The following is a 23,783-nucleotide window of genomic DNA, read 5'->3' as shown; positions in this document are numbered from 1 at the left end:
TTGGACAAGCCCTTTCACATCAATATTCTACTTAGAACCTTGGTGGATCCATTTCATCTACAGGCTTCTCACTACTTGGTATTCTCCTGAGCTCATAGTTAACAAGTCTTGACCTTCTGCTCTTCTAATTCCTGTGTTTCAGAATGGCTACTTATCCAGGTGAAGACCGTGCAAAATTTCTAACCTCCACCCACACTCTCATATCTGTCCCTAGTGCCCAGCCTCCTCTTCCATGATGCTCTACTGAACATGAACTTCCTAAGTGACTTTAGTTCGCAGACTTCTTCTCCACTCAAATCTTGAATTTACCTTTAGTATCTTCAATATTCACATTCAACATTCACAGGTTGGCTTCTGAGTTCAGAAATCCTCTTAACTTCCATGATCTCCACATGCACCCAAACATTAATGCTACACACAATATCATTCAAAAATCCTCTACCACAAAGATCTTGAACTCTTATCTACCACTCTGATCATGAGGTTCTGGCTTTCTTCTCCTACTCACTCACTCATCCTAAATTGTCCACTGTGATTAACAATTCTTTCCCTATTTTCCAAGGCCACTAATGTGTTTTGGTCTTCCTTCCTTAATCTTAGAATTATGCAATTGGTGATGAGTAGGATGATCCTCCTTCTCCTCCTCGTCATCACCATCGTCATCCTGACAACAATAATAACACTTTACAGTTATATGGCACTTTAAGATTTGCAAACCTCATTTTATCGTCACAATGAGACATGCTATTTTATTGTTTGGTTATTTCAATTGCATCTGACTCTTCATGACCCATTTGGGTTTTTCTTGGCAAAGATTTTTAAATCGTTTGTTGTAATGTTCTTCACTAAAATATATTGCTCTCTGGGAGCAGGTTTCTTGGGGGGCTTCTGAAGGCAGCCTTCAGTTCAGTTTAGAGTAATAATCACCTCAAATGCAGCTAGGTATTAAAGTCCAAATCCTTTATTGTCTCTTTCCAAGTTTTGCTTCCTTTCTCTGGCCTGGTTAGCTTTCTGGAGGCTTATCTCTCTCCTTGGTTCCAAGAGCCTAAGCTGCCTTCTCTGGCTTGTGAATCTCCTCGACTGAATCCTGGCTGAAACTCAGAGCCTCTAGTGGGCTTCCGTCTCTAGCTCCCTCCGAATCCAAAGGTTTGTGCTTCAATCTCCAGCCAGCACAAAGGTGGAAGATGGAATGAATCGGTCTCCTCCTCTGAGACCTTCTAATGGGCTTATCCTTTAGTGGACTTGTCCTCCTTGGCCCTGACAGCTCCTCTTTATATATGCTCTCTTAAAGGTGTGAATCTTGTGGAATTATAGTAAGTCTTAAGTACATGTAAATTAGAGAATCATTATCTCATCAATTCCACTAACTTAGCACCTTGGAAGAATCCTAACATCTCCCCCTTTCTTTTGATTTAGAACATAGGTGATCATGACCTCCCTGACTTCTCAAAGAGGGGAACCCCCCAAAAAGAAGATGATCACATCTTCCCTGACCAAAAAAGGAGTGAAAACATAATAAAAAGAGGTTGTTATCATGCCCTCCCTGACGTCTCAGGAAGGGAGATGACAACAGCAAAGGAAATGGGAAATCAAATCAGATTAGCGGGTTTCTGAAGAGGCTCACTTGAAACAAGTATACATAAATCCATCAATATGGTAGATATTATACATAATTACATAAATTACAAAATCACATAGTAACATAACACAGGCTGGTAGTGATGTAACAAATAACATGAATCAAAATGAGGATTTACACATGTCCATAAGCCCTAGAAATCGTCCAAAAGGAATCTATTGTCCATTAGTTCATGTGCCAGGAATCCAATAATTCCTGCAAGTTTTGAAGTCCTGCAGTAATCTCATCAACAATTTTTCATCTCAAGAAATCCAATGATTCCTGCTGGTTTTCAAGTCCTGCAACAGTCTCATCTTGTGTTAGGGAATCCAGTGATTCCTGTAGATTTTGTTCTTAGATCTCCTTTTTTTCCAGATTTTTCTCTTTTTCTGTCTCTCTCCAGGTGCTCATTGCCACCCATCTATTTCCTTCTCCATCCGTAGGAATACAAGCAAACCCTTTCTCCCAAGCAGTTAAACTATCTAGTCCCTTCTATTTACCACTTTCTAAATCTTTCCTCATCATCTGGCAATGACATTGGAACTGCTCTCACTGGACACTGCTCTTCTGTTGGGTTAAAAAGCCTGTATTCTCCCCAATTGTAATCCCTTTCTGACATCTGATTGCTTTTTGGATGACTGATCACGTAATCCCTTTCTGCCATGTGATTGTTTTTTGGCTGATAGATCACATCAGAGTCCTGACCTTCTAAAGACTCTCTAGGTGTAACCTCAGCTGCCATCATGCCTCACCTGTGTTTTGTATGATATCTTGGAGTTGGGCCCTGCCTCTCATTTCTCTGGGTCAATCTACATTCGGAAGCCCTTGTGGCATTTTGAGATAGGATTTTAGGTGTTCTCTCACCCTGTCTTCTCACTATCTCTGTATCTACACTAAGCTCTCAGATGTCCTAGTTTTCCACACTGAAAACTTCGACAAGTTTCTCTAGAAGTCCCTTGTCAAGAGGGACCCTGTCTTCCCATATTCATCATAGTCTGGGTATAATAAGCATTTGTGCCCACTGTGGTACAGTGTCTTATGATCTCCTCTAAAGGAGCATCTTTGTGTAGTCCCTATATAATTCTTCTGCAAACCTCATTGGCATTTTCTTTAGCCAGTTGTTTGATCATTAATCTTGTTGCTGTATTTTCTCCAATAGTTCTTGTGACAGTTGTTTGCAAATGTCCCATAAAATATGAAAGCGTTCAGTGGGACTTTGCTCTATTTTTGTGAAGGCTTTACCATCATCTTTCCCTGGGAGGGAACCCCAAGATTTTATAGCAGCAGTAGCAATCTGTTCATAAACTGATGTGGGGTAATTAATCTGTGCTGAATTCTCTCCATACTGACCTTCACCGGCTAGTAGGTCAAAAGTGATTTGTACATTAACTCCTGTTTGCCTATTGCATCTGGCTTGAATCCTACATAATTCATGATACTCCAAAAGCCACAACAAGTTTTGTCCAGGTTCTAAACATGTCCTTGCTATGGATTTCCAGTCACTTGGGGTTAAGATTTCATAAGCCAAATTATCTAGTAACATCTTAACATAAGACAATGTAGCCCCATAAAGAGTGCAACCTTTTTTCAAATCCTTGATTTTTTTCCAAATCAAAAGGAGTGTATCTTCTTCTTTGTTGACCTGAAGAGTCAAGCTCTTCAATCACAGGGTATGCATTTATTAAATCAGATACATCCTGTCCTTCATTTTTTTGCCTCAACCAATGTTTTTTTTTTTTTTAACTCCATTTACATAGTTATCTATTTTGCATCACAAGTCTGTTGGAATTTCTTTGAATCACCACATTGTTGAAAAGTGCCAGGTCCATCACAGTTAATAATTATATAATCTTGTTATTACTATGTACAAAGTTCTTTTTTTTTTAATTAAGTAACTTTTTATTGACAGAACCCATGCCAGGGTAATTTTTTTTACAACATTATCCCTTGAACTCACTTCTGTTCCGATTTTTCACCTCCCTCCCTCCACCCTCTCCCCAAGATGGCAAGCAGTCCTATACATGTTAAATAGATTACAGTAGATCTTGGATACAATATATGTGTGCAGAACCGAACAGTTTTCTTGTTGCTCAGGGAGAACTGGATTTAGAAGGTATAAATAACCTGGGAAGAAGAACAAAAATGCAAGCAGTTTACATTCATTTACTAGTGTTCTTTCTTTGGGTGTAGCTGCTTCTGTCCATCCTTGATCAATTGAAACTAAGTTAGATCTTGTCTTTGTTGAAGAAATCCACTTCCATCAGAATACATCCTCATACGGTATCGTTGTTGAAGTATATAATGATTTCCTGGTTCTGCTCATTTCGCTCAGCATCAGTTCATGTAAGTCTCGCCAATCCTCTCTGTATTCGTCCTGCTGGTCATTTCTTACAGAACAATAATATTCCATAACATTCATATACCACAATTTACTCAACCATTCTCCAATTGATCGGCATCCATTCATTTTCCAGCTTCTGGCCACTACAAACAGGGCTGCCACAAACATTTTGGCACATACAGGTCCCTTTCCCTTTTTTAGTATCTCTTTGGGGTATAAGCCCAGTAGAGACACTGCTGGATCAAAGGGTATGCACAGTTTGATAACTTTTTGGGCATAGTTCCAAATTGCTCTCCAGAATGGCTGGATGTATTCACAACTGCACCAACAATGTATCAGTGTCCCTGTTTTCCCACATCCCCTCCAACATTCTGCATTATCTTTCCCTGTCATTCTGGCCAATCTGACAGGCGTATAGTGGTATCTCAGAGTTGTTAACCAATGCTTTTTGTAATCTTGTCATAGGTGGTCCTGAATGTGTTACTGCTTCTTCCCCTCCTCCTTCTCCCTCCACCCATGAAGGGTTAATTGAGGGAGGTAGGCCAGGGGATGGGGAATGACCTAATTTCTCCTGCTGTGAAGTATCACACTCAAAATTGTCTTTAACTCCATTCATATCTGATTCTTCATCCTTTTCACCTAGCTTATCTGGATCCTTCCCCTCCTGCTTTTTCTTCTTATAACTTATATAATTTCCTAAAGTCAGTTGTATTAAATTGTATGTATTAAGTGTGTGTTTGGAAATTGAGTCAGTTCCATTTTCATTGTAGAATTGACATAGTTGCTCTCCTATTAATTTCCATTCATTTGGATCCAATTCTTTTTCCTTAGAAAACCAAGGAGATGTGTACTGTACAGTTTCTAAAAGTTCAGTGATCTGCTCCCAAATTATAATCAAATCTTGGCTTTTCATAAGTCTGACAATGCTCGCTACACATTTTCCTTAAATTGGAAAAAAAAGCTGTTTTCTAAACATCTGTCCCATTTTGGCTGAAATAGTACTTTAGTCCTTAAACAAAGTTTCCTGTCTCTTTTTGTACTCATCCTAATTTCTGGGTCGAGGAGACTTTTCCACTGAAATCAGAATCATGTCTATCCCACATTTGGGTGCCAAAATGTAATATTCGCTCTAAAATATAAAGTTCTCTGGGAGCAGGTTTCCTGGGAGGCTTCTGGGAGCAGCCTTAGTTTCAGTTCAGTGTAATCACCCCAAATGCAGACAGGAATTAAAAGTCCAAATCCTTTATTTTCTCTTTCCACGTTTTGTCTCTTTTCTCCTAGCCCGGTTAACTTTCTGGAGGCTTATCTCTCTCTTGGTTCCGAGAGCTTAAGCTGCCTTCTCTGGCTTGTGAATCTCCTTTACTGAATCCTGGCTGAAGCTCAGAGATTCTAGAGGGCTTCCGTCTCTAGCTCCCTCTGAATCCAAAGGTTTGTACTTCAGTCTCCACCCAGCACAAAGGTGGAAGATGGAATGAATCTGTCTCCTCCTCCGAGACCTTCTAGTGGGCTTGTCCTCTAATGGGCTTGTTCTCCTTGGCCCTGACAGCTCTTCCTTATATATGTTCTCTTAAAGTGTGAATCTTATGGAATTATAGTAAGTACTAAGTACATGTAAATTAGAGAGTCATTATCTCATCAATTCCACTGACTTAGCACCTTGTAAAAATCCTAACAGTTTGCCACTTTATTATTTAGCTCATCTGACATGAGGAAACTGAGGTAAATAGAGTTGAATGACTTGCCCAGGGTCACACAGTTAGTAAGTATCTAAAACCAGATTTGACTCAGAAGTGCTATTATCCCTATTTCACAAATGAGGAAACTGCAACTTAGAAATTAAATGATCCATACATGGCAAAACAGATTTTCCTGACTCTATATCCAGCATTCTATCTACTATGTCATGCTGCATATATACAAGTTCATCAAGGCTTTAGATACCTTACCCCCCAGCCCTCTTGCTCCTTATTCAACCCTAAGTCACTCCTATCAACCACCTTCTCTGCTTTTATTCTAAAAACACTGATTGCTGCTGGAGAAAGCTATAGAATCTTACAAATAGCTCCATGACAAATTAAACGAAGACCTTATCACTATGTTACACCCTCTCTTCTCAAGCCCCTCACTTAACTTAAACTTTTCTTTCTCAAATGAACTCTCCTAAGAGCGGAGGTGCATTCATCTCCCCCTTCACATGAAAAAGCTTCTCTTGATCCTCATGTATTCTCTACTCCCCCATAGTTTCTTCCATTCACACGGATCCCCAACTTTGGGAGTTTGCTCCATCGGTCATTATTGGCTAATCATTCACTGCTTACCTGGAAACACACTCTCCTGTCTTACTTACTTTTAACAACCTTCTCTCCATCCCATTATCTACTGAGGCAATTGGCCTAGACAGAACACTCCCCACTCTCACTGCCAAACTCCCAACAGTGCAACCTACACTATAAAGTCCTTAATACTCATTCACCTTTCAAATCCTTTGGTCTGGCATTCCTATCCCTGATCCTTTACTATTCAGCTTAATCTCATTTATTATAAATTAAATAGGGCTTTTCTCATTCCTCACCTACCCATCTCTTTCTGCAGCATGTAATGTAACTATAATGCTTCCTTCTTCTAACTCTCTTTCATTCCTTAGTTTACATGATCCTGCTCTCTCATGGTTCTCCTTCTCTCTATCTTAGTCTTTAGTGATGATCTGCCATCATTAGCTGGCCCCTTAAGTGAAGGTATATCCCAGGCTCTCTTTCTCCTTTCTCTATAATCTCTGGCTTAGCAATCTTACCCACATCTATGGTTCAATTATTACACTTGGCAGATAGCTCCCAAACCTATAAATGCCTCTCTTAAACCCTCTTGAGTTCTAGTCCTACATTTCCAGCTGGCTATTCCTCTGGGTGCTCAAAGATAAGAAGTTCAAAACTAAATTGATCTTTCTCTAACTCTAGTCCCTCCATTCTGGTTCTCTTTTATCTGGTCTTGACCTATTTCTTTCACCTACTTTAAGTAAAATGGATTACCAGATGTTGCTCAAAGTCAACGCTCTTTTTTTGCCATCTTCCATTTTTGGAATAAACTCCCTGATCTTCTATGCCTTTCAGAATCCTCCTCTCTTCTTTCAATGGCTCAGCCACTGACATTTCTGTCAAAGCTTTTCCTGATTCCTTCAGTTCAAAAATATTTTCTCCATCTGTCACTATCACAACATGTAATGTCACATGCCCCTCCTGCCCAATGGAATATAGACAATAGAGATTATACCATTCTTTATCTGTATCCCATCTTTTAGCATAGTGTCTTGCACCAAAATAGGTATTACACAGAATTAACTTATATTTGTTCGATGAAATCTGCAACAGCTGAAATTATATTTCTTCCCAGAATTCCATTTCTGTATTAGAGCTCTTCTCTGGAATATCTTAGCAATACTAATAATAAAATGTTCTTTATCTTGAAGACTGTGGATACGTACTGGAAATGTACCAACTTTCCTATTATGAACAATTGCCTTCCAAATTAAGCTGCTAATGCTGTCTGTCATGTTGAATGTGATTGTTAAAGAACTAAGTGTTGTAAGGCACTTTTTCCTTTACTACTGATATGCCCTATGTTTATTATACCTCTAAATCCCATTATCTTAATTCTTTAGAGAGTACTTAAAAAATCAAGTTGTCCTTTGAGTAGCACATCAGACATCCTCAAAATAAGCAAAAGTGTAAGAACCACCCCCAGAAGGGCATTTCATTGCTTAAAATGCTGCTGACTCAATTATAGCCTTGATAAGTAAGCCATTTTTTAACCAAAATCTTCAACTATAACACTCATATAAAAACCACTTAAAATTCTTTTTCAAGATTTGTGTAATCCTTGTATACTCTTAACAGTGAAACAACAATTAATAAGATATCACCTCAGAAAAGTACATCATAGAGTACTTAATTCATAACAGAATTGTATTCTTCATGTTTCTAATCTTATTTTGAAATAACTTGGCCCATCATCTGGCTGTGTTCTAAAAATCTGGGCAAAAAGAGAAAAAACAAAGAAAAAGAATAATCTACTACAGAGAAAAATGAAATTAAAAAATATTATTTTACAAGTCTTCCATCATTATGACAAAAAAGGAGAATTTTTCATTTAATTTTAATTTAAAGGTATTTACAGCACCTCAAAAGTTTAACTACAGAAATAGCTGAAAACTAAATTTATCCTGCAAAATAAAATTGCTGGGAAAAAATTCCATTTAAGCATATTTATTCCCTAACCCTATAGAGACACAAGCCAAAATCAACATACATTTTTGCAAAACAAATTAAAAACAAAAACAAGAAATTAATTTAAAAGCTTCTTTTCTTTTTTTTTTTTTTTAATCTGGAGCTCAGAAACTATAGCCTTCATATATACTACATAAGAGAAAGCCTTTCCTTCACTAAATTTGAATAGTAGCCTTTCCCAAGTACACAGCTTACCACATTTCTTTTTTAGACAATGGTCAATCCACTGGGTTTTCTATTGCTGATATCCTCCAAGAAAGCTGTCAAATATAGCCTATAGCCAAATACAGCCTGAACTAGATTAAAATAAGTTGGGAAATATTTAATGAATTTTAAAATGCAATAGAATAGAAATAACATTACATCTATTAAGTCAATATCAGGCTCACAGGAATCCTTATAAATAGTTTAACCACTCCAATTTCTATGATAGAACTGTGCTACAGGATCAAATTAAAAAAATAAACCAAGTCCTTATATCGAAGGATTAAATTCATCTTATGAGTTTTTTAAAGATTCTCTTTTACAATTTTTCAAGTGGAATAATAATCAGCTTTTGTGCAAAATATGGTATCTGATATTTTTTTAAACCTGCTGCAAAATAGGGAGGAAAAGTGGAGCTTTCTTAGAAAAACTTTGTTATTTTTCAAATGAAGTACAATTCAGTATTATTCAGTCAGCCATCTACCTGTCATACTATGACACTGGCTGCTCTGTCTTCAGACAAGACCTAAAATCTAACCCCCACCTCAATTTTGATTTGATAGACACAACATCAGCATATGATGCCCTAGCAAGTCACACAACACACAAATGACAGAACTGAGTTTGAAGCACCTAATCCAAGTTATTATATAATATAAATGATACATATATGCTATATAAAATATATATCATATATTATTATTATTATTTTAATGGATCAATTCAGAGAATATGAGTAATTATATAAATGGGTTTTATATTCCTCTCTTATCATTAGTCATTTTCTATTTATTCTTATAGAATTTTTCTACTACAATATACAATGTTTCTACTACAATGTTTCCATTATTTGCCAGAGGAATGTATAATTTCTGAAGATCTTTGCAAGAAGTAGACTGTAATATTGGCAATATTAATAGCAAATGCTGCTCTGGTAAGAAAATACAGAAAGTTTAAAACCATGTAACCAAAGGACACTAAAGACTTGCCACCCAAAATGAACTCTATTTCCTAAGGCACATAATAATGCTTATTATTGCTATTATTATTAATTATAAATAACATTTATGTAGTACTATAGGCTCAAAAAGTACTTGATGATTGGTGTTTTATTTGATCTTAATAAAACAACTCTAAGAAATAGGTGCTATTATAATCCACATTTCATTGACAAGGAAACTGAAATTTAAAGAGGTTATCTCTGATCACATAGCTACTAAGTGTCTAAGACCAGATTGGAACCAACACTTGTGACCCAAAGTCGGGAGTCGGGAGGCTATATGGCACTTAGCCACCTTTCACCAAATGGGAGTTATGACAAAGACAAATTCTTTAGAGTGTACAATAACCTAAACAAACACACAGTGGGACCTGAATTTGTAGGCAGTGCTTTATAGTCTACAGACCATCAGTAGCATATTGTACTATTGCTATTGCTGGATTATAGTAAAAATGCCCTATTTTAGACAGCTTACCATCAGCATTTTGACATAGTACTTCTCACAACACTCTGGATAACAGGGTACATGAAAACAGCATTTTCAGTAATTAAAAAAAAAAGTAATCAAAGTTCATAGGGTTGTATTAGAGTGGCTATATCTAGTGCCATTGTAAGCTAAAGCAATGAATATTTGTAATAGAAATCCTATTTTTGGATTCTTCAGCTCCACTATAAAAATCCATTTGTGTTGACAACCAAAGCATAACATATTTGTCACAGCATGACATTCCCAAACTTTCATTTTCTTTTAGCTGTTATAAAAGTATGTTGTATTTACTGTAAAAAAAGAAAAAAATTTAAGTCCACTCAAATATAACCAAAAGAAAAAAGGCTTATTTTGCAAATGATATCTGACATTGCCTAAACACAAGGAACAAAAAATGTATTCAATTCTATACAACCTACACTACTTATTGCAAAATGGCCAAAAATATGTCTGACAGCACAAGCAAAAGCAGCAATATCAAAAGGACACAGCTAATGACAGTGGTCAGGGTTTGGCATCTATAACAATACACCAAAGATGCCAAAAATAAACCAATACATCTATATCCTGTTTGTTTCAATCAAGGATTAGTACTCAGATATCAAGCTCTGATAAATGTTCCCAAGGATAACTATGACTTCCACCATCGGGGCAGAATTACTTAAGATTAAAGCAGGTCAATTTTGCCTTTAAGACTCAGATGTTACTCTCTTAGCTCTATAAAAAGCAAAGCCAGTTACTAAGAAGTGGAAGGAAGTTAAATGGCACCATCCATACAGATAAAGGAGCCTAAAGTAGATAAGGAAGATTAGGAGAAGGAAGAAAAAAAGAATGACTTGTTTACATATTGCTTTAAAGTTTGCAAGTTACTTTACAAATATTATCTTATTTGATACTTACAACAACTGGGGGACTGTAGATGCTAGTATCACTCCTTCTACAGATTAAACAAACCGAGGCAGGAAGAGGTTACATTGACTTGCCTAAAGTCATGTAGTGATCAAAGTCTAAGGCTAAATTTGAACCAGGTTCACTTGACTCCAAACCCAGCACTCTAACCACTGTGTTACTCAGATATCAAATGTCAAGGGAAGCCAAAGGTGATAAGAAAGAACATGTAATTCTAGAGCACTGGTCCAGGACAGGGTTAGAAATTCAAAATAGGAGAAAGAAAAGCAAATGGGAGACTAACATCAAGAGAAGTCCTCCATGAAAGAAGCTTTCTTTAAGAGCACAAGGAGGAGAAACGGACAACAGTACAGATCTACAATAACTGTCTTCTTGTTGCTCTACTTAGGTGGAATACAACAGAGGAAGAAAGAGAAAAGAATAGAGAAATTTAGAGAAGTATGCCCAGCATTACAAACCCAAGGTGCCCAGGGAAAAGGCTAACAGAGGCTCAAAAAGACAATGATAAACAAAGGTTCTAGTGAGGTTGAGGAATACAGGATAATCTTATCTGTCAATTGTCTCTTTTTTTATCTTGTACTTATTTTATTTTTCAATATTCATTTTTATAAGATTTTGAGTTCCAAATTTTTTCTCCCTCACTCCTTTACCCTCCCCCTCCACAAGACAGAAAACAATCTGATATAAGTTATAAAATCATTTTAACATAATTCCATATCCGTCATGTTGTAAAAGAAAAATCTGAACAAAAGGGTAAAACCACAAGAAAGAAAAAAACAAAACAAAACCAAAAAAAAGTGAAAACAAGATGATTCAATCCACATTCAGTCTCCACAGCTCTTTCATATCCCAGGTCTAATGCAATCTAATGGATCACTATTTCTGAAAAGAACCAAGTCTATCATAGTTAACATACAATTTTGCTGTCACTGTAGACAATGTTCTCCTGGTTCTGTTCACTTCTCTCAGCATTAATTCATGTAAATCCTTCTAGGCTTTTCCGAAATCAGCCTGTTCATAATTTTTTATTGAGTAATAGTATTCCATTACAATCATATATCAGAGTTTAGTCATTCTCCTATTGATGGACAGCCACTCAAATTCTTTGTTACAACCATTTATATATATAGATCCTTTTTTCCTCTTTTATAAACTCTTTAGGATGCAGTCACAGTAGATACACTGCTGGATCAAAAGGTGTGCAGTTCCAAAACTGCTCACCAGAATGGCAGAATCAGTTCACAACTCCACCAATAATGCATTAGTGTCCCAGTTTTCCCATATCTCCTTCAACAGTTACCATTATCTTTTCCTGATAGGTGGGAGGAGATACTTCAGAGCTGTTTTACTTTTCATTTCTCTATCCAACAGTGATTTAGAGCACTTTTTCGTACAGCTATAGATGGCTTTCATTTTTTTTCTGAATTATCTGTTCATGTCCTTTGACCATTTATCAATTGAGATATGACTTATATTCTTATAAATTTGACTCAGTTCTCTATATTTTAAGAAATGAAATCTTTATCAGAAATTTTGGCTATAAAAATTGTTTCCCAACTTTCTGTTACCCTTCTAATCCTGGCTGCATTAGTTTCCTTTGTGCAAAAACTTTTAAATTTAATGTTATCAATATTATCCATTTTGCATTTCATAATGATCTCTTGTTTTTCTTTAGCCATAAATTCCTCCCTTCTCCAAAGATCTGACAAATAGACTATTCCTTGGTCTTCTAATTTGCTTATAATTTCACCCTTTATGAATAAGAAATAATGAACCCACTGGATCTTATCTTGATATATGGTGTGTGAAGTTGGTTTATGTGTAGTTTCTGCCATACTATTTTCCAGTTTTCCCAGCAATTAGTGGGTAAAGTTCTATTCATTTTCTTAATTTCTTTCCTGTTTATTTTGTGGTCATGTTTATCTAATTCTGAGAGAAGGAAGTTGAGATCTCCCACTAGTATTGTTTTCACATTTTTTTCTTCCTATAACTAATTTGACATTTCTAAGAATTTAGATATTTTACCTCTTCATTGTCTATGATTTCTTCTAGCAAGATGTAGTTTTCTTCCTTATTTCTTTTATTTAGGTCTAATTTTTGCTTTTGCTTGGTCTGAGATCAGGACTGCTATGCTTGCTTTTTTAACTTCAACTGAAGCATAATATATTTTGCTCCAGCTTTTTACCTTTATTCAAATGTTTTTCTTGTAAACAACATATTGTGTAGGATTCTAGTTTTTAGTCCACTTTCCTATACACTTCTATTTTATGGGAGAATTCATCCCATTCACATTCATAGTTATGATTACAAGGTATGTATTTCAGCACATCCTATTTTCTTCTGTTTATACTTCTTTCTCTCTTTTTTACCCTATAACTCCTCACTAGTGTTTTGCTTCTGATCCCTCTCTTCCCATCTGCTCTCCCTTCTATCTAACTCCTCCCTTTTCTTTCCCCTTTCTTCTCTTACTTCCCTATAAGATAAACTTCTATGACAACTGAGTATGTTTATTATTCTCTCTTTGAGCCAAATTTGTTGAGATTAAGCTTCAGACAATGTTCATCTTCCTCCCCTCATTCCCTCTACTGTAAGAGGTCTTTGATGACTTTTCATGTACCATAATTTACCTCTTTTTTCCAGTACAATCCTTTTTCTACCCCTTAATATGCTTTTTTATATCATGAAATCAAAATCAACTTATGTATATTCCTTTTATGGTTATACAAAGTCTGTCTATGTATACCACTTCTAACTTCTGAAAGATTATGCTCAATTTTTCTGAATAGTTGATTCCTAGTCATCCTCTACAATCCTTTAATGGAGAGCTACGAAATCCTGGGCAATTCTGACAGTGGTTCCTCAATACTTGAATTGTTTCTTTCTGGTAGTTTGCAGTACTTTCTCTTTGTCCTTATAATTCTGGAATTTAGCTACAACATTTCTTAAAGTTTTTCTTGTGGGATCTCTTTCAGGAGGTGGTCAATGGATTCTTTAAATTACTGTTTTGCCCTCTGATTCTAGGGTAGTAGTTTTCTTTGAAGATTTCTTGAAAGATTATATCCAGATTCTTTTTCTGATCATAATTTTCAGGTAGTGCAATAATTCTTAAATTATCTTCCTTAGATCTGTTTCCCAACTTGGTTGTTTTTCCAATAAGCTATTTTATATTTTCTTCTATTTTCTCATTCTTTTGATTTTGTTTCACTGATTCTTGATGTCTTGTAATGTCTCGGGGCTAGCTTTCTGGAGGACCTCCGGACAGGTTTTGGTCTCAGCAGGATAGACACCACAAGGATAATCAGGAATAGAGTCTAAAGTCTTTATTGTCACAGTCTGACCCAGTCTTGATCTTAGTGGAGGAGTACAGGAGGCAGGAGAGCCACTAGGAGGATGGTCATAGATGGAATGTCTCATTTCCAGTCCTCTCAGCCCTTTAAATACCCTATTACATGTTTTGGTCATGTATACTTATTGTGTATCTAAGTTATATTTTAATATATTTAACATCTACTGGTCATCCTGACATTTAGGGGAGGGGGTGGGGGGGTAAGAGGTGAAAAATTGGAACAAGAGGTTTGGCAATTGTTAATGCTGTAAAGTTACCCATGTATATATCCTGTAAATAAAAGGCTATTAAATTAAAAAAAAAAAAATACCCTATTACAATTACATCATTACAGCAGAATTTGTGTGAACTAAAGAAGCATTACATCACCATACTAAGTACTAAGTATATATGTGAACCAGAGAACCATCATCTCATCAATTCCACTGAGTTAACACCTTATTGTAAGAATCCTTGTTTCAAGTATACTTCTCCAGAGTTCAGGCCCTCTACAATGTCTCAAAGTTATTATCTTCTTTGTCCCAGTTTATAAAGTATGACTTTCTTCAATTAGCTTTTGTACATCCTTTCCCATCTGGCTAATTCTACTTTTAATGCCCTTTTCTTCAGTAGATTTTTTTTTTTTAAATTTGGCCAACTTTATCTTTTAAGGAATTGTTTTCTTCAGTCAATTTTCCCTTCCTTTTTCAAGCTGTTGACTCTTTTGCATACCTCTCATTTCTTTTCCCAATTTTTAGTCTCTCTTATTTGACTTTTAAAATTTTTTGAAGTCTTACAAGAAAGCTCTTTGAGCTTCAGACCAATTCCTATTCCCTTAGGGGTTTCACATGTAGGCATTTTGTCCTTTTCTGAGTGGGTATTGTTCCCACCATTACTACGGTGATTTTCCCGTGTCACCATAGTAGCTTTCTATGGTCAATATTCTTTTTTGTTTCTTGCTCATTTTCTTTCCTTTTTTGGGAGGAGACTTACTTTGTGATTTTTAAAATTGAGCAATGCTTCTGGGGTCCAGGCAATGCTGTTCCAATGTCTCTCTGCATGTGTGAGTTTTGACTTTGAGCACAGGGACCACTGATATTTAGTGACTTCCTCACAGCACTGGGAATAGGCCCAATCTTGTCTCACCTGTTGTTGCCTGGCTTCTAGGACTGGCAATTTGCTTTCTATGTCAAAAGCCTGGTCTCCACCACTGGTCTGTTGTGCTACTGTCCTGTTAAGCCAGTTATAAGGAGTTTCAGTTATTGATCTGTGCTGTGGCTAAGATTTTAGTGTGACTTGGATACCATCTGAGCTGAGATGCATATTCCTTTTACTCAAATAAGACTGACCTTTCCTGACTGACCTTTCAAGCTATCTTGAACAGGAAAATTGCTTTATTTCATTTTGTTTGGTGAATTCTGTCCTTCCAGAATCTGTTGAAAGGCTTGGTTTGTCTTGAGTTGCCTTTTTGAAGGATACTTTTTTTCTTTCAAAGGCTGTCTTATGGAAAGACAAGCTATTTTGATGAAATGGAAAGAGTGCTGAATTTCAAGGACTTCTGTTCAAGTCCTAGTTTTGCTAACACCTGTTTTAGTGACAAAGAAGTAGTCATTTTATCTGTCTAGATTTCAAGTTCGGTCATAAATAAGAGTGTTCAACTATATGATCTCTCAGGTCCCTTTCAGCTCTAAAATCCATTTTGGGGGATCAACATGAAGCACAAAAGACAAACATTTGGGAGCCTGAACAGCCCTTGAGGGGGGAAAGTACTGAGGAATAAATGAATGAAGGAGAATAAAGTAGTAGTAGAAACAGACCCTAGGACTGGCTATCACTGGGAATGTAGGCTGTAACTATTCTTTCCAACTGTTTTATCACATGTCCCTTGGGGTTTTGCCAGTGGTGTCAATTTGCATATCACTACTTCCAAATAATTATAAAAACAACAAGCAAACAAAAATGAAAAAGAAAGAAAAACTTAACATTCAACCAAGAATATATTACATATCCATCATTCATTAACAGGAAAGCTATGGAAAATAAAAAGGTCAAAAAAGAGATTTCCATTATGATTGATTTTACCCACAAATGCATGTGCATTCACATCTACAGAAATATTTCTAGAAGAATATTATTTATGGCTTCCAATAAAAACCAGTACCGATTCCACCAAAAATGAATTATTCATACACCACAGAATGAAGCACTTGCCCACTGATTTAAGGCTACTTTTTTCTTTAAACAACGAGATGGTCAACAAAATTACTTTAAAAATTTTCCGAAGAATTCCTTTTAGACTTCATCTAATGAAAATAATGACTATTCAACATTAAACCATTCAAGCTGGAAGCCATCATCTCACATTTAAGATTCATTTGAATTAGAATGTATATTTAGCAGAGTTGAATACTTTCAAATTTAATCTCTTTGATTCACAGATGACCTTTTCATATAATATTTAAAGATGAGGAATTACTAAGATGGGGCATATGTCACTAATCATTAGATGCTTTAAATAAAATAAGAACACAAAATTCCATAACAAAAATCTTTTACATAAAATTGAGGCAAAAAGTCAGATAAGCTTTTGTAACCAATTGTCTATTTCTCAGGAACCTAGCAGGAGGGATTCATAGATTTCTGAACAAGTTTTTAAGCACAGGCACCTAGGTAGCACAGTAGAGAGAGAAAAGGGCTGGAGCTGGAATCAGAGTTTGACTCCTGCCCCAGACATTTACTAGCTGAGGACCCTAGAAATCACTCTACCTCTCTCTCAGCCTGTTTCTTCACATGTAAAATGAGTACAATAATCTCACCTCACAGCAGTGCTGTGAGGATTCAATGATATATAAAGCACTGGGCAGACCTTAAAGTGATAGATAAATGCTCACCCCGGAAGAATATCAGCCTCTTGGGCCACACTACTAACTGGCACCCTCCGTCTACAATGCCAGAGAGCTGATGAGTACGGAAGCTCACTGCATCGCTAGATCTGCCTCCCACCTGAAGCCTCTTGCTCAGACTGGCTCCTTGGGAAGAAAGATGCCCAGGGTGACCATGGCTTCATTCCTCTCCAGGTAGCACTCCTAGCTCTCTGTACTTTATCCAACTTGCCCCCCCAAGCGGCACCTTCTTCATCTCTTTCCCTCCCCTCTGTTTTTCTGCTTCCTTTTATGATCTGTCTTCCCCAATTAGAATATAAACTTCTTGAGGTCAGACACTATCACTTTTTCTGTTTGTATTTATATCACCTTGGAGCAAAAACTTCTGTCTGTCCAGACAGAAGGAGGTTTTGTTGTTCAAACAGTTTAGTTCCAAAGAAAAAAGAACTAAATTCCAAGTTCTAAGAGATACTCTGAACACACTCCAGAACTAAACATTGTTTTTTTAAGTCCTCATTAGAATATCCTGTGGGATGTAGTGCAAGGAATAAGGAAAGCTGAGTCACATCACAGCTCTAATCATTTTGGGAAATAACATAACTATTTCGAATGAAGCATCTAGCAAATTAGGTTTAACTGAGTCATGATGAAGATCATTTTTAATATTAAAATTGGTGGCTGATTTCTACCATTTTTTCACCCTGTTGGTATTTTCTTCTATTACACTATATTCAGCCTCCTCTCGTAGATTAAAGCAACTATCATTTTTAAACATGAGATAGTGAGAGTGCCACTGACAACAGCTTAAAAGGGATTTCAATTTAGTTAGGAGGATTAGGTGTCTTTTTCTATCCTTTACTAAATAGCCACAAGTTTCTTCTACTGAATAACACTCAATCTCCAATCTTCCTGACTGCTAAGGGGGAAAAAAAAAAAAAAAAAAAAAAAAAACCAATTACTCTTCCCACTAAGAAAAAAAGAAATCTAATAATAAAACAGTACTTTTTAAAGTAATATTATCATAGAAACACTATTCTTTCTATTAAGGGACTTTTAATGCCATGCTATAAATTGTAACTATTTCACATGCATAATACTGACCAATGTTTCTTAGAGAAATTTAATTTGGGTCATGAGAGAGCCCTTCTAGAATACACGTGCTACAATGGAAGACCTAAGTTCAAGTCAGACCTCACAATTCCTAGCTGTGTGACCCTGGATGAGTCACTGTCTGCCTGTTTCTTTAAATGTAAAAGAGGAATAATAATGGCACTTACTTTTCAAGGTTATTGTAAGGATCAAATGAGATAATCATAAAATGCTCAATATGGTACCAGTACACTGTAGGCACAATAACAATACTTTCTGGTATTCAATGTATATCCCTAAAAGAATAAACTAATCAAGAAATCATTAATTGTACACGCCTAAATCTAAATTCCAAATACTATTGGCACTTTTAATTGTTCACGATTTCAGTTGTTCCTTATTTGGACACCTTTCCTCAGAACAACTATGCACAAAAAGAAGAGATTTTGCTTTGTTAAGAAAAAGATGACCATACCTGTTTGAGTTTCATAAAGAAAGTCTCAGTGAAAGTCTTTCTGCTGAAGTACCAAAAGCGCTCATTAGTGGGGTACACACGCACCAAGGTCTCTAGCAAGAAGCGGACTGGCTCCACCACCTCAGTGACGACCATATCCACAGCTACAGTCATGAATACCCTTTTATCTAGAATTAAAAATAGGTTTATGGTCACAAATCATGTTATCAAACATTGAATATCTCATCAATGTACAGACAGTACATGGCCCATGGTAAAAAAAACAGAACAGGATTCAGCATTCACTTACTAAATGTCCACTCAGTGTCTAGACCTAGGACAGACACAAACAAAATTTTAAAAATAAGTTCTTATCTTCAATGAATTTACAATCTCAGTAGGGAGACAATAGCCATGGAGGAAACAAATAAGACACTATGTGATTAAATGTCAGATACTTGCTAGACATAATAAATATCAATTGGTTGAGAAAATGGAGAAATTAGTGTGGTTTGAGATTGCTATGTAACCTTAGAAAAGTATCAACTTTTCTGGAGTCATTGCTTAAGCTATAAATAATAACAATTCACATTTGTATAATATTTTCATGTTTATAATGCCCCTCCACCTAATAATTCTGTGAAATAGATATTTTTTCTTTTATTTTTTATAGTTCTTTATTTATAAGATATATGCATGGCTAATTTTTCAGCATTGACAATTGCAAAACCTTTTGTTCCAACTTTTCTCCTCCTTTCCCCCCCACTCCCTCCCCCAGATGACAGGTTGACCAATATATGTAAAATATGTTAAAGTATATGTTAAATACAATATATGTATACATGTCCATACAGTTATTTTGCTGAACAAAAAGAATCAGACTTTGAAATAGTGTACAATTAACCTGTGAAGGAAATCAAAAATGCAGGCAGACAAAAATAGAGGGATTGGGAATTCTATGTTATGGTTCATATTCTTCTCCCAGAGTTCTTTCGCTGGGTGTAGCTTGTTCAGTTCATTACTGCTCTATTGGAAGTGATTTGGTTCATCTCATTGCTGGAGATGGCCACATCCATCAGAATTGATCATCATACAGTATTATTGTTGAAGTATATAATGATCTCTTGGTCCTGCTCATGAAATAGATAATTAAAGTAAAACTGTCCCCCATAGTAAAGCTCAAAATATCCTTTCCCATGGTGATATAGTTAGTAAATTGTTAGAAGCAAGATAGAATCTAGACATACTGACTCCAAATGCTCTATCTGCTACAACCCATATTATAGAATGGCTGGGATATAAAAGAAATACACAGTATCTCAGGTCTCTGCTCAATAATATCATATTTTGCAATATAGGCTCTAGCAGACCAAGGTCTCATGAAGAAGGGACCTAAATGTGTGCTTTGTTAGTTTCTCTTAGAGACCGTTCTCATTTTTTTAAATTGTATACTCAATACCTATGTACCAGGCACATAGTGAGTGCTTAATAAATGTTTACTAATTGACTAAAACATTTGGTAGACTAAGAAGAAAGCAGGAGAATTATGGCACAAAGGAGAGGGTGGATCCAAAGAGTACCTTCTGCTTCTAATTCATAAAGTCTGAAGGCTAAAAAGCAAAATATCCTATGCCTTCCCAACACCAAATGGGATTATAATCTCATTGAAGGAAGCCAGGAAAAGATGAAATCACATAAATACTTATAAATAAATAACTGCATGTGGTGTATTCATGGCTCCAAGGAAGTCTTAAAGGAAGCTAGCCTTGTATTCAACTATAACATTGTTATTTACTCATCTTATTTCCCCAGATTTCTTTAAGGGCTTTTTTTCCTTGGACCTCATTATACACTTTACATTATATCTCAAAAGCACTGAGGCTGAAGGGAACTTGTCAGCCATCTAGCCCAATGAACAATTGTAATAGTACCCCACCAAAGCTTGCTCAACCAGTTTGTGTGCATCCAATTTCTGCTTGAACATCTTTAATAAGGGAGAACTCATCACAGCCCATACTAATCTATTTTACTTTTGGGCTATCCAATGATGTTAGGCAGAGTCTCCTAACATCAAATCTAAAAGTGCCTCTTTGCAACTTCCACCCAAGGTTCCCATGTCAGTTTTTTAGCACCTAACAAAGCAAACCTTAAGCCCTTTTCTAGATGACAGATTTCCGAATATTTGGAAACAGCCACCATATTCTCCTCAAAGTCATCTCCCTCATAAGATAAACATGCCCAGTTCCTTCAATTGCTCTTCATTTGACATGGCCTTCAAGGTCTCCTCTACCCCAGTCTTCTTCCTTTGTTAGATAGCTTATAAATACCCTTCTTAAATTATAGGGCTTACAAGTGAACAAAGTATTACAGATGGACTCAAAGCAAAGTGAAGACTGGAAAGGCTATCACTACTCTAATTCATTTATCATATTCTATTTTTGTTATGGTTATATATATATATATATTCTAGTACTCTCTCTGCAATATAGCAAGTTCTATAAGATCAGGACTGATTTTTATTGTCTTTCTTAATACATAGTGTTTTGAGCAAAATTGGTACTTAATAAATGTTTATGGAGGCTAACCTAATATTAAACAAGGATATAAATATTAAATGCTGTAAAGTTATGCCTGTTCCAACTCATTATTTAAATTTACATCACTATATAGCTTACATTCATACCCACTAGGAAATAGTCACATTTTCCCCTGATAAGTGCTTATTTTTTTTAGGATGAATTTGTAAAATTGTTTTGAAGGATGAATTTGTAAAAATAAATGACAAAAGGTATGGGGTTTGTCAAATGAGACCAAAATCATTTTACACCAAAAATTGTGAGATTCTCATCCAACACCATCTATACCCCGATTCCTCAAAAAAAAAAAAAAAAAAAAAAAAAAAAAAGGCTAGTATAGAACAGATAAGATCTCTAAATTCTGTTTCTGGTTCAGCCATACCAATATTTGAACCTAAACAAATTATTCAATTTCTATATTTCTGATTTTCTTCATTTAAGAAACTAAGATAATATTTACAATCTCTGCCCTTAGCCAGAAAGTTGTGAGAATTCATATCCACAAAGCAGCAAAATACAGAATTATAAAGTGCTATTTCAGGATTTTAAAAATGTTGATGTAAACTCAGGTCACTTTCTATTACTAAAATACCTAAGAAAATGTAATGTAGCAATGTAATTAATCAAAAGTTATAAAAAGCTGTCTTCTTATCTAAGCCAGAATCATAAACTAGTCATTGGTTTAAAAAAAAAAAAAAAAAAAAAAGGCATCTCTTTTCTTTCATCATTAAAAATCAAACTACAATCTACAGTAAAATGGAAAAACCTGAAACAAGAATTATCTTCATATATTCACAAACATGTTTTGGTTCTGCAGTTCCAATGCACTTCTTCAAATTACAAAAAAAAAAAAAAAAAAAAAAATCTCAATACTTTCTTACCCATGCAGATCTGGCACTTTTGCCAAGAGTTTATTCTGCTCCTAATATGCAAGGAAATCCCTTATTGTACAAGCAAAATTTACACTAAACTAATACCTGAATTAATGGGCTGAGTTTGTGCTAGGGATCAGTCTTTATTACAACTAATCAGGTTCAATTCTGTTTTTTCAAAGATTACTAGGTCAAATAAAAAACAAATTTCATTATGTCAAAACTCTTCATGGCCTCTTGCTGTTGTCATCACAACTCAAGTTCAGATCCTCATCATTTCCCACCTGGCCTGATGCAAGGTTCTATAAATTAGCCTTCCTAATTCAAGGCTTCTCCTACCACTTTACAATGCTGAGAGCCATAATGCTAAAAATAACAGAAATCTCACATGAGACTCAGGACTCTATCCATTAAGCATGAAAAATAAAGCAGCACAGAGATTTAGGGGACTTGGAAGCAAATGGACAATGCAGCTTAGAATCTGTTACAGAAGTATAGAACAAAAGCTTCAGTCTAATGTGCATAACAGGTTTGACAAGGCCAGATTTCAAAAGGTTCAGGGGAAAGGTGGTCAGCATCCCATGACCTAAAATTCTTTACAAGTGTGTATCTCTACAAGAAGGGTTGAAAATGCTCAAGACAAAGTAAAACCAAAACAAACAAACAAACAAAGATATGATTCTGATCAGTGAAAGAAGTAGGAGTAGTTTGAAGAGATCTCTGTAGGTTCAAAGAGAAATATTTGATTAAACCAGATTTTAAAAATACATGCAGGAAAGAATGAAGGAAGGAGGGAGGAAAGAAAAAGAAGGAAGAATGGAGGGAAGAAAGAAGGCAGAGAGCAAAGGAGGGCTGACCATTCCCTTTAAACTATGCCCAAATTTCCTTCATCCTTATTTTTAAAAAATCTTTCACCCAACCTTACTACGCCTTCAATTATTCTCCCTTTTTCTATAAATTCCTTGAAAAAACTGTCTAACAGAAAAAGATAATGATAAATGTCGCAACGGATGTGGGAAAACTGGCACACTACTGCATTATTAGTGAAGTTGTGAACTGATCTAGCCATTCTGGAAAACAATTTGGAACTATGTTCAAAGCGCAATAAAACTGTGCATACCCTTTTGATTTAATAGTGTCACTAATGGGTTTCTATCCTAAAAATATCATAAAGAAGGAAAAGGACACACGTCCAAAAATGTTTGTAGTAGCCCTTTTTGTAGTGGCAAGGATCTGGAAACTCAGTGGATACCCATTAATTAGCAAATAATGGCTGACTAACTTGTAATATATGAATTAATGGAATATTCTTGTTCTATAAGAAGTGATGAACAGACTGATTTCAGGAAAGCCTGGAAAGACTTACATAACATGTTAAGTGAAGTGAGCAGAACCAAAAGAACACTGTGTATAGTAATAGCAAGGTAGTGTGATAATCAGCTGTTAGACCTAGCTTTTCTCAGCATTGTAGTGATCCAAGACAATTCCAATAGACTTAGGATGAAAAATGCCATCTGCATCTAGAGGGAGAACTATGGAAAGTAAATGCAGAATAAAGCATACTATTTTCACCCCTTTTTACTTACTTACTTTTTGTTTCTCATAGTTTTTTTTCTTTTGTTCTTTTTTCTTTTTCACAACATAACATGATTGTACATAAAACATATATATATAAAATACCTATATCACTACTTGCTACTTGCTGTCTTGGGAAGAGGGGAGGTAAAGGGAGGAAGAAAAAATTTG

General features: G+C 35.7%; 1 protein-coding gene across 2 annotated transcripts in view; it reads right to left on the bottom strand.

Annotated features, from left to right (window-relative positions):
* Positions 1-23,783, bottom strand: part of RABGAP1L (RAB GTPase activating protein 1 like) — a 697,071-nt gene that overhangs the window by 555,227 nt on the left and 118,061 nt on the right. For both annotated transcript variants that reach the window (XM_031968366.1, XM_031968367.1), the window contains exon 10: positions 18,611-18,777. In XM_031968366.1, the coding sequence (XP_031824226.1) occupies positions 18,611-18,777 (167 nt within the window). The remainder of the gene's footprint in view (positions 1-18,610; positions 18,778-23,783) is intronic.

The sequence above is a fragment of the Sarcophilus harrisii genome, chromosome 4, assembly GCF_902635505.1.
Source record: "Sarcophilus harrisii chromosome 4, mSarHar1.11, whole genome shotgun sequence".
Lineage (NCBI taxonomy): Eukaryota > Metazoa > Chordata > Mammalia > Dasyuromorphia > Dasyuridae > Sarcophilus > Sarcophilus harrisii.
The sequence above is the reverse complement of the archived record's forward strand: the minus strand, read 5'-3'. Positions and strand labels throughout refer to the sequence as shown.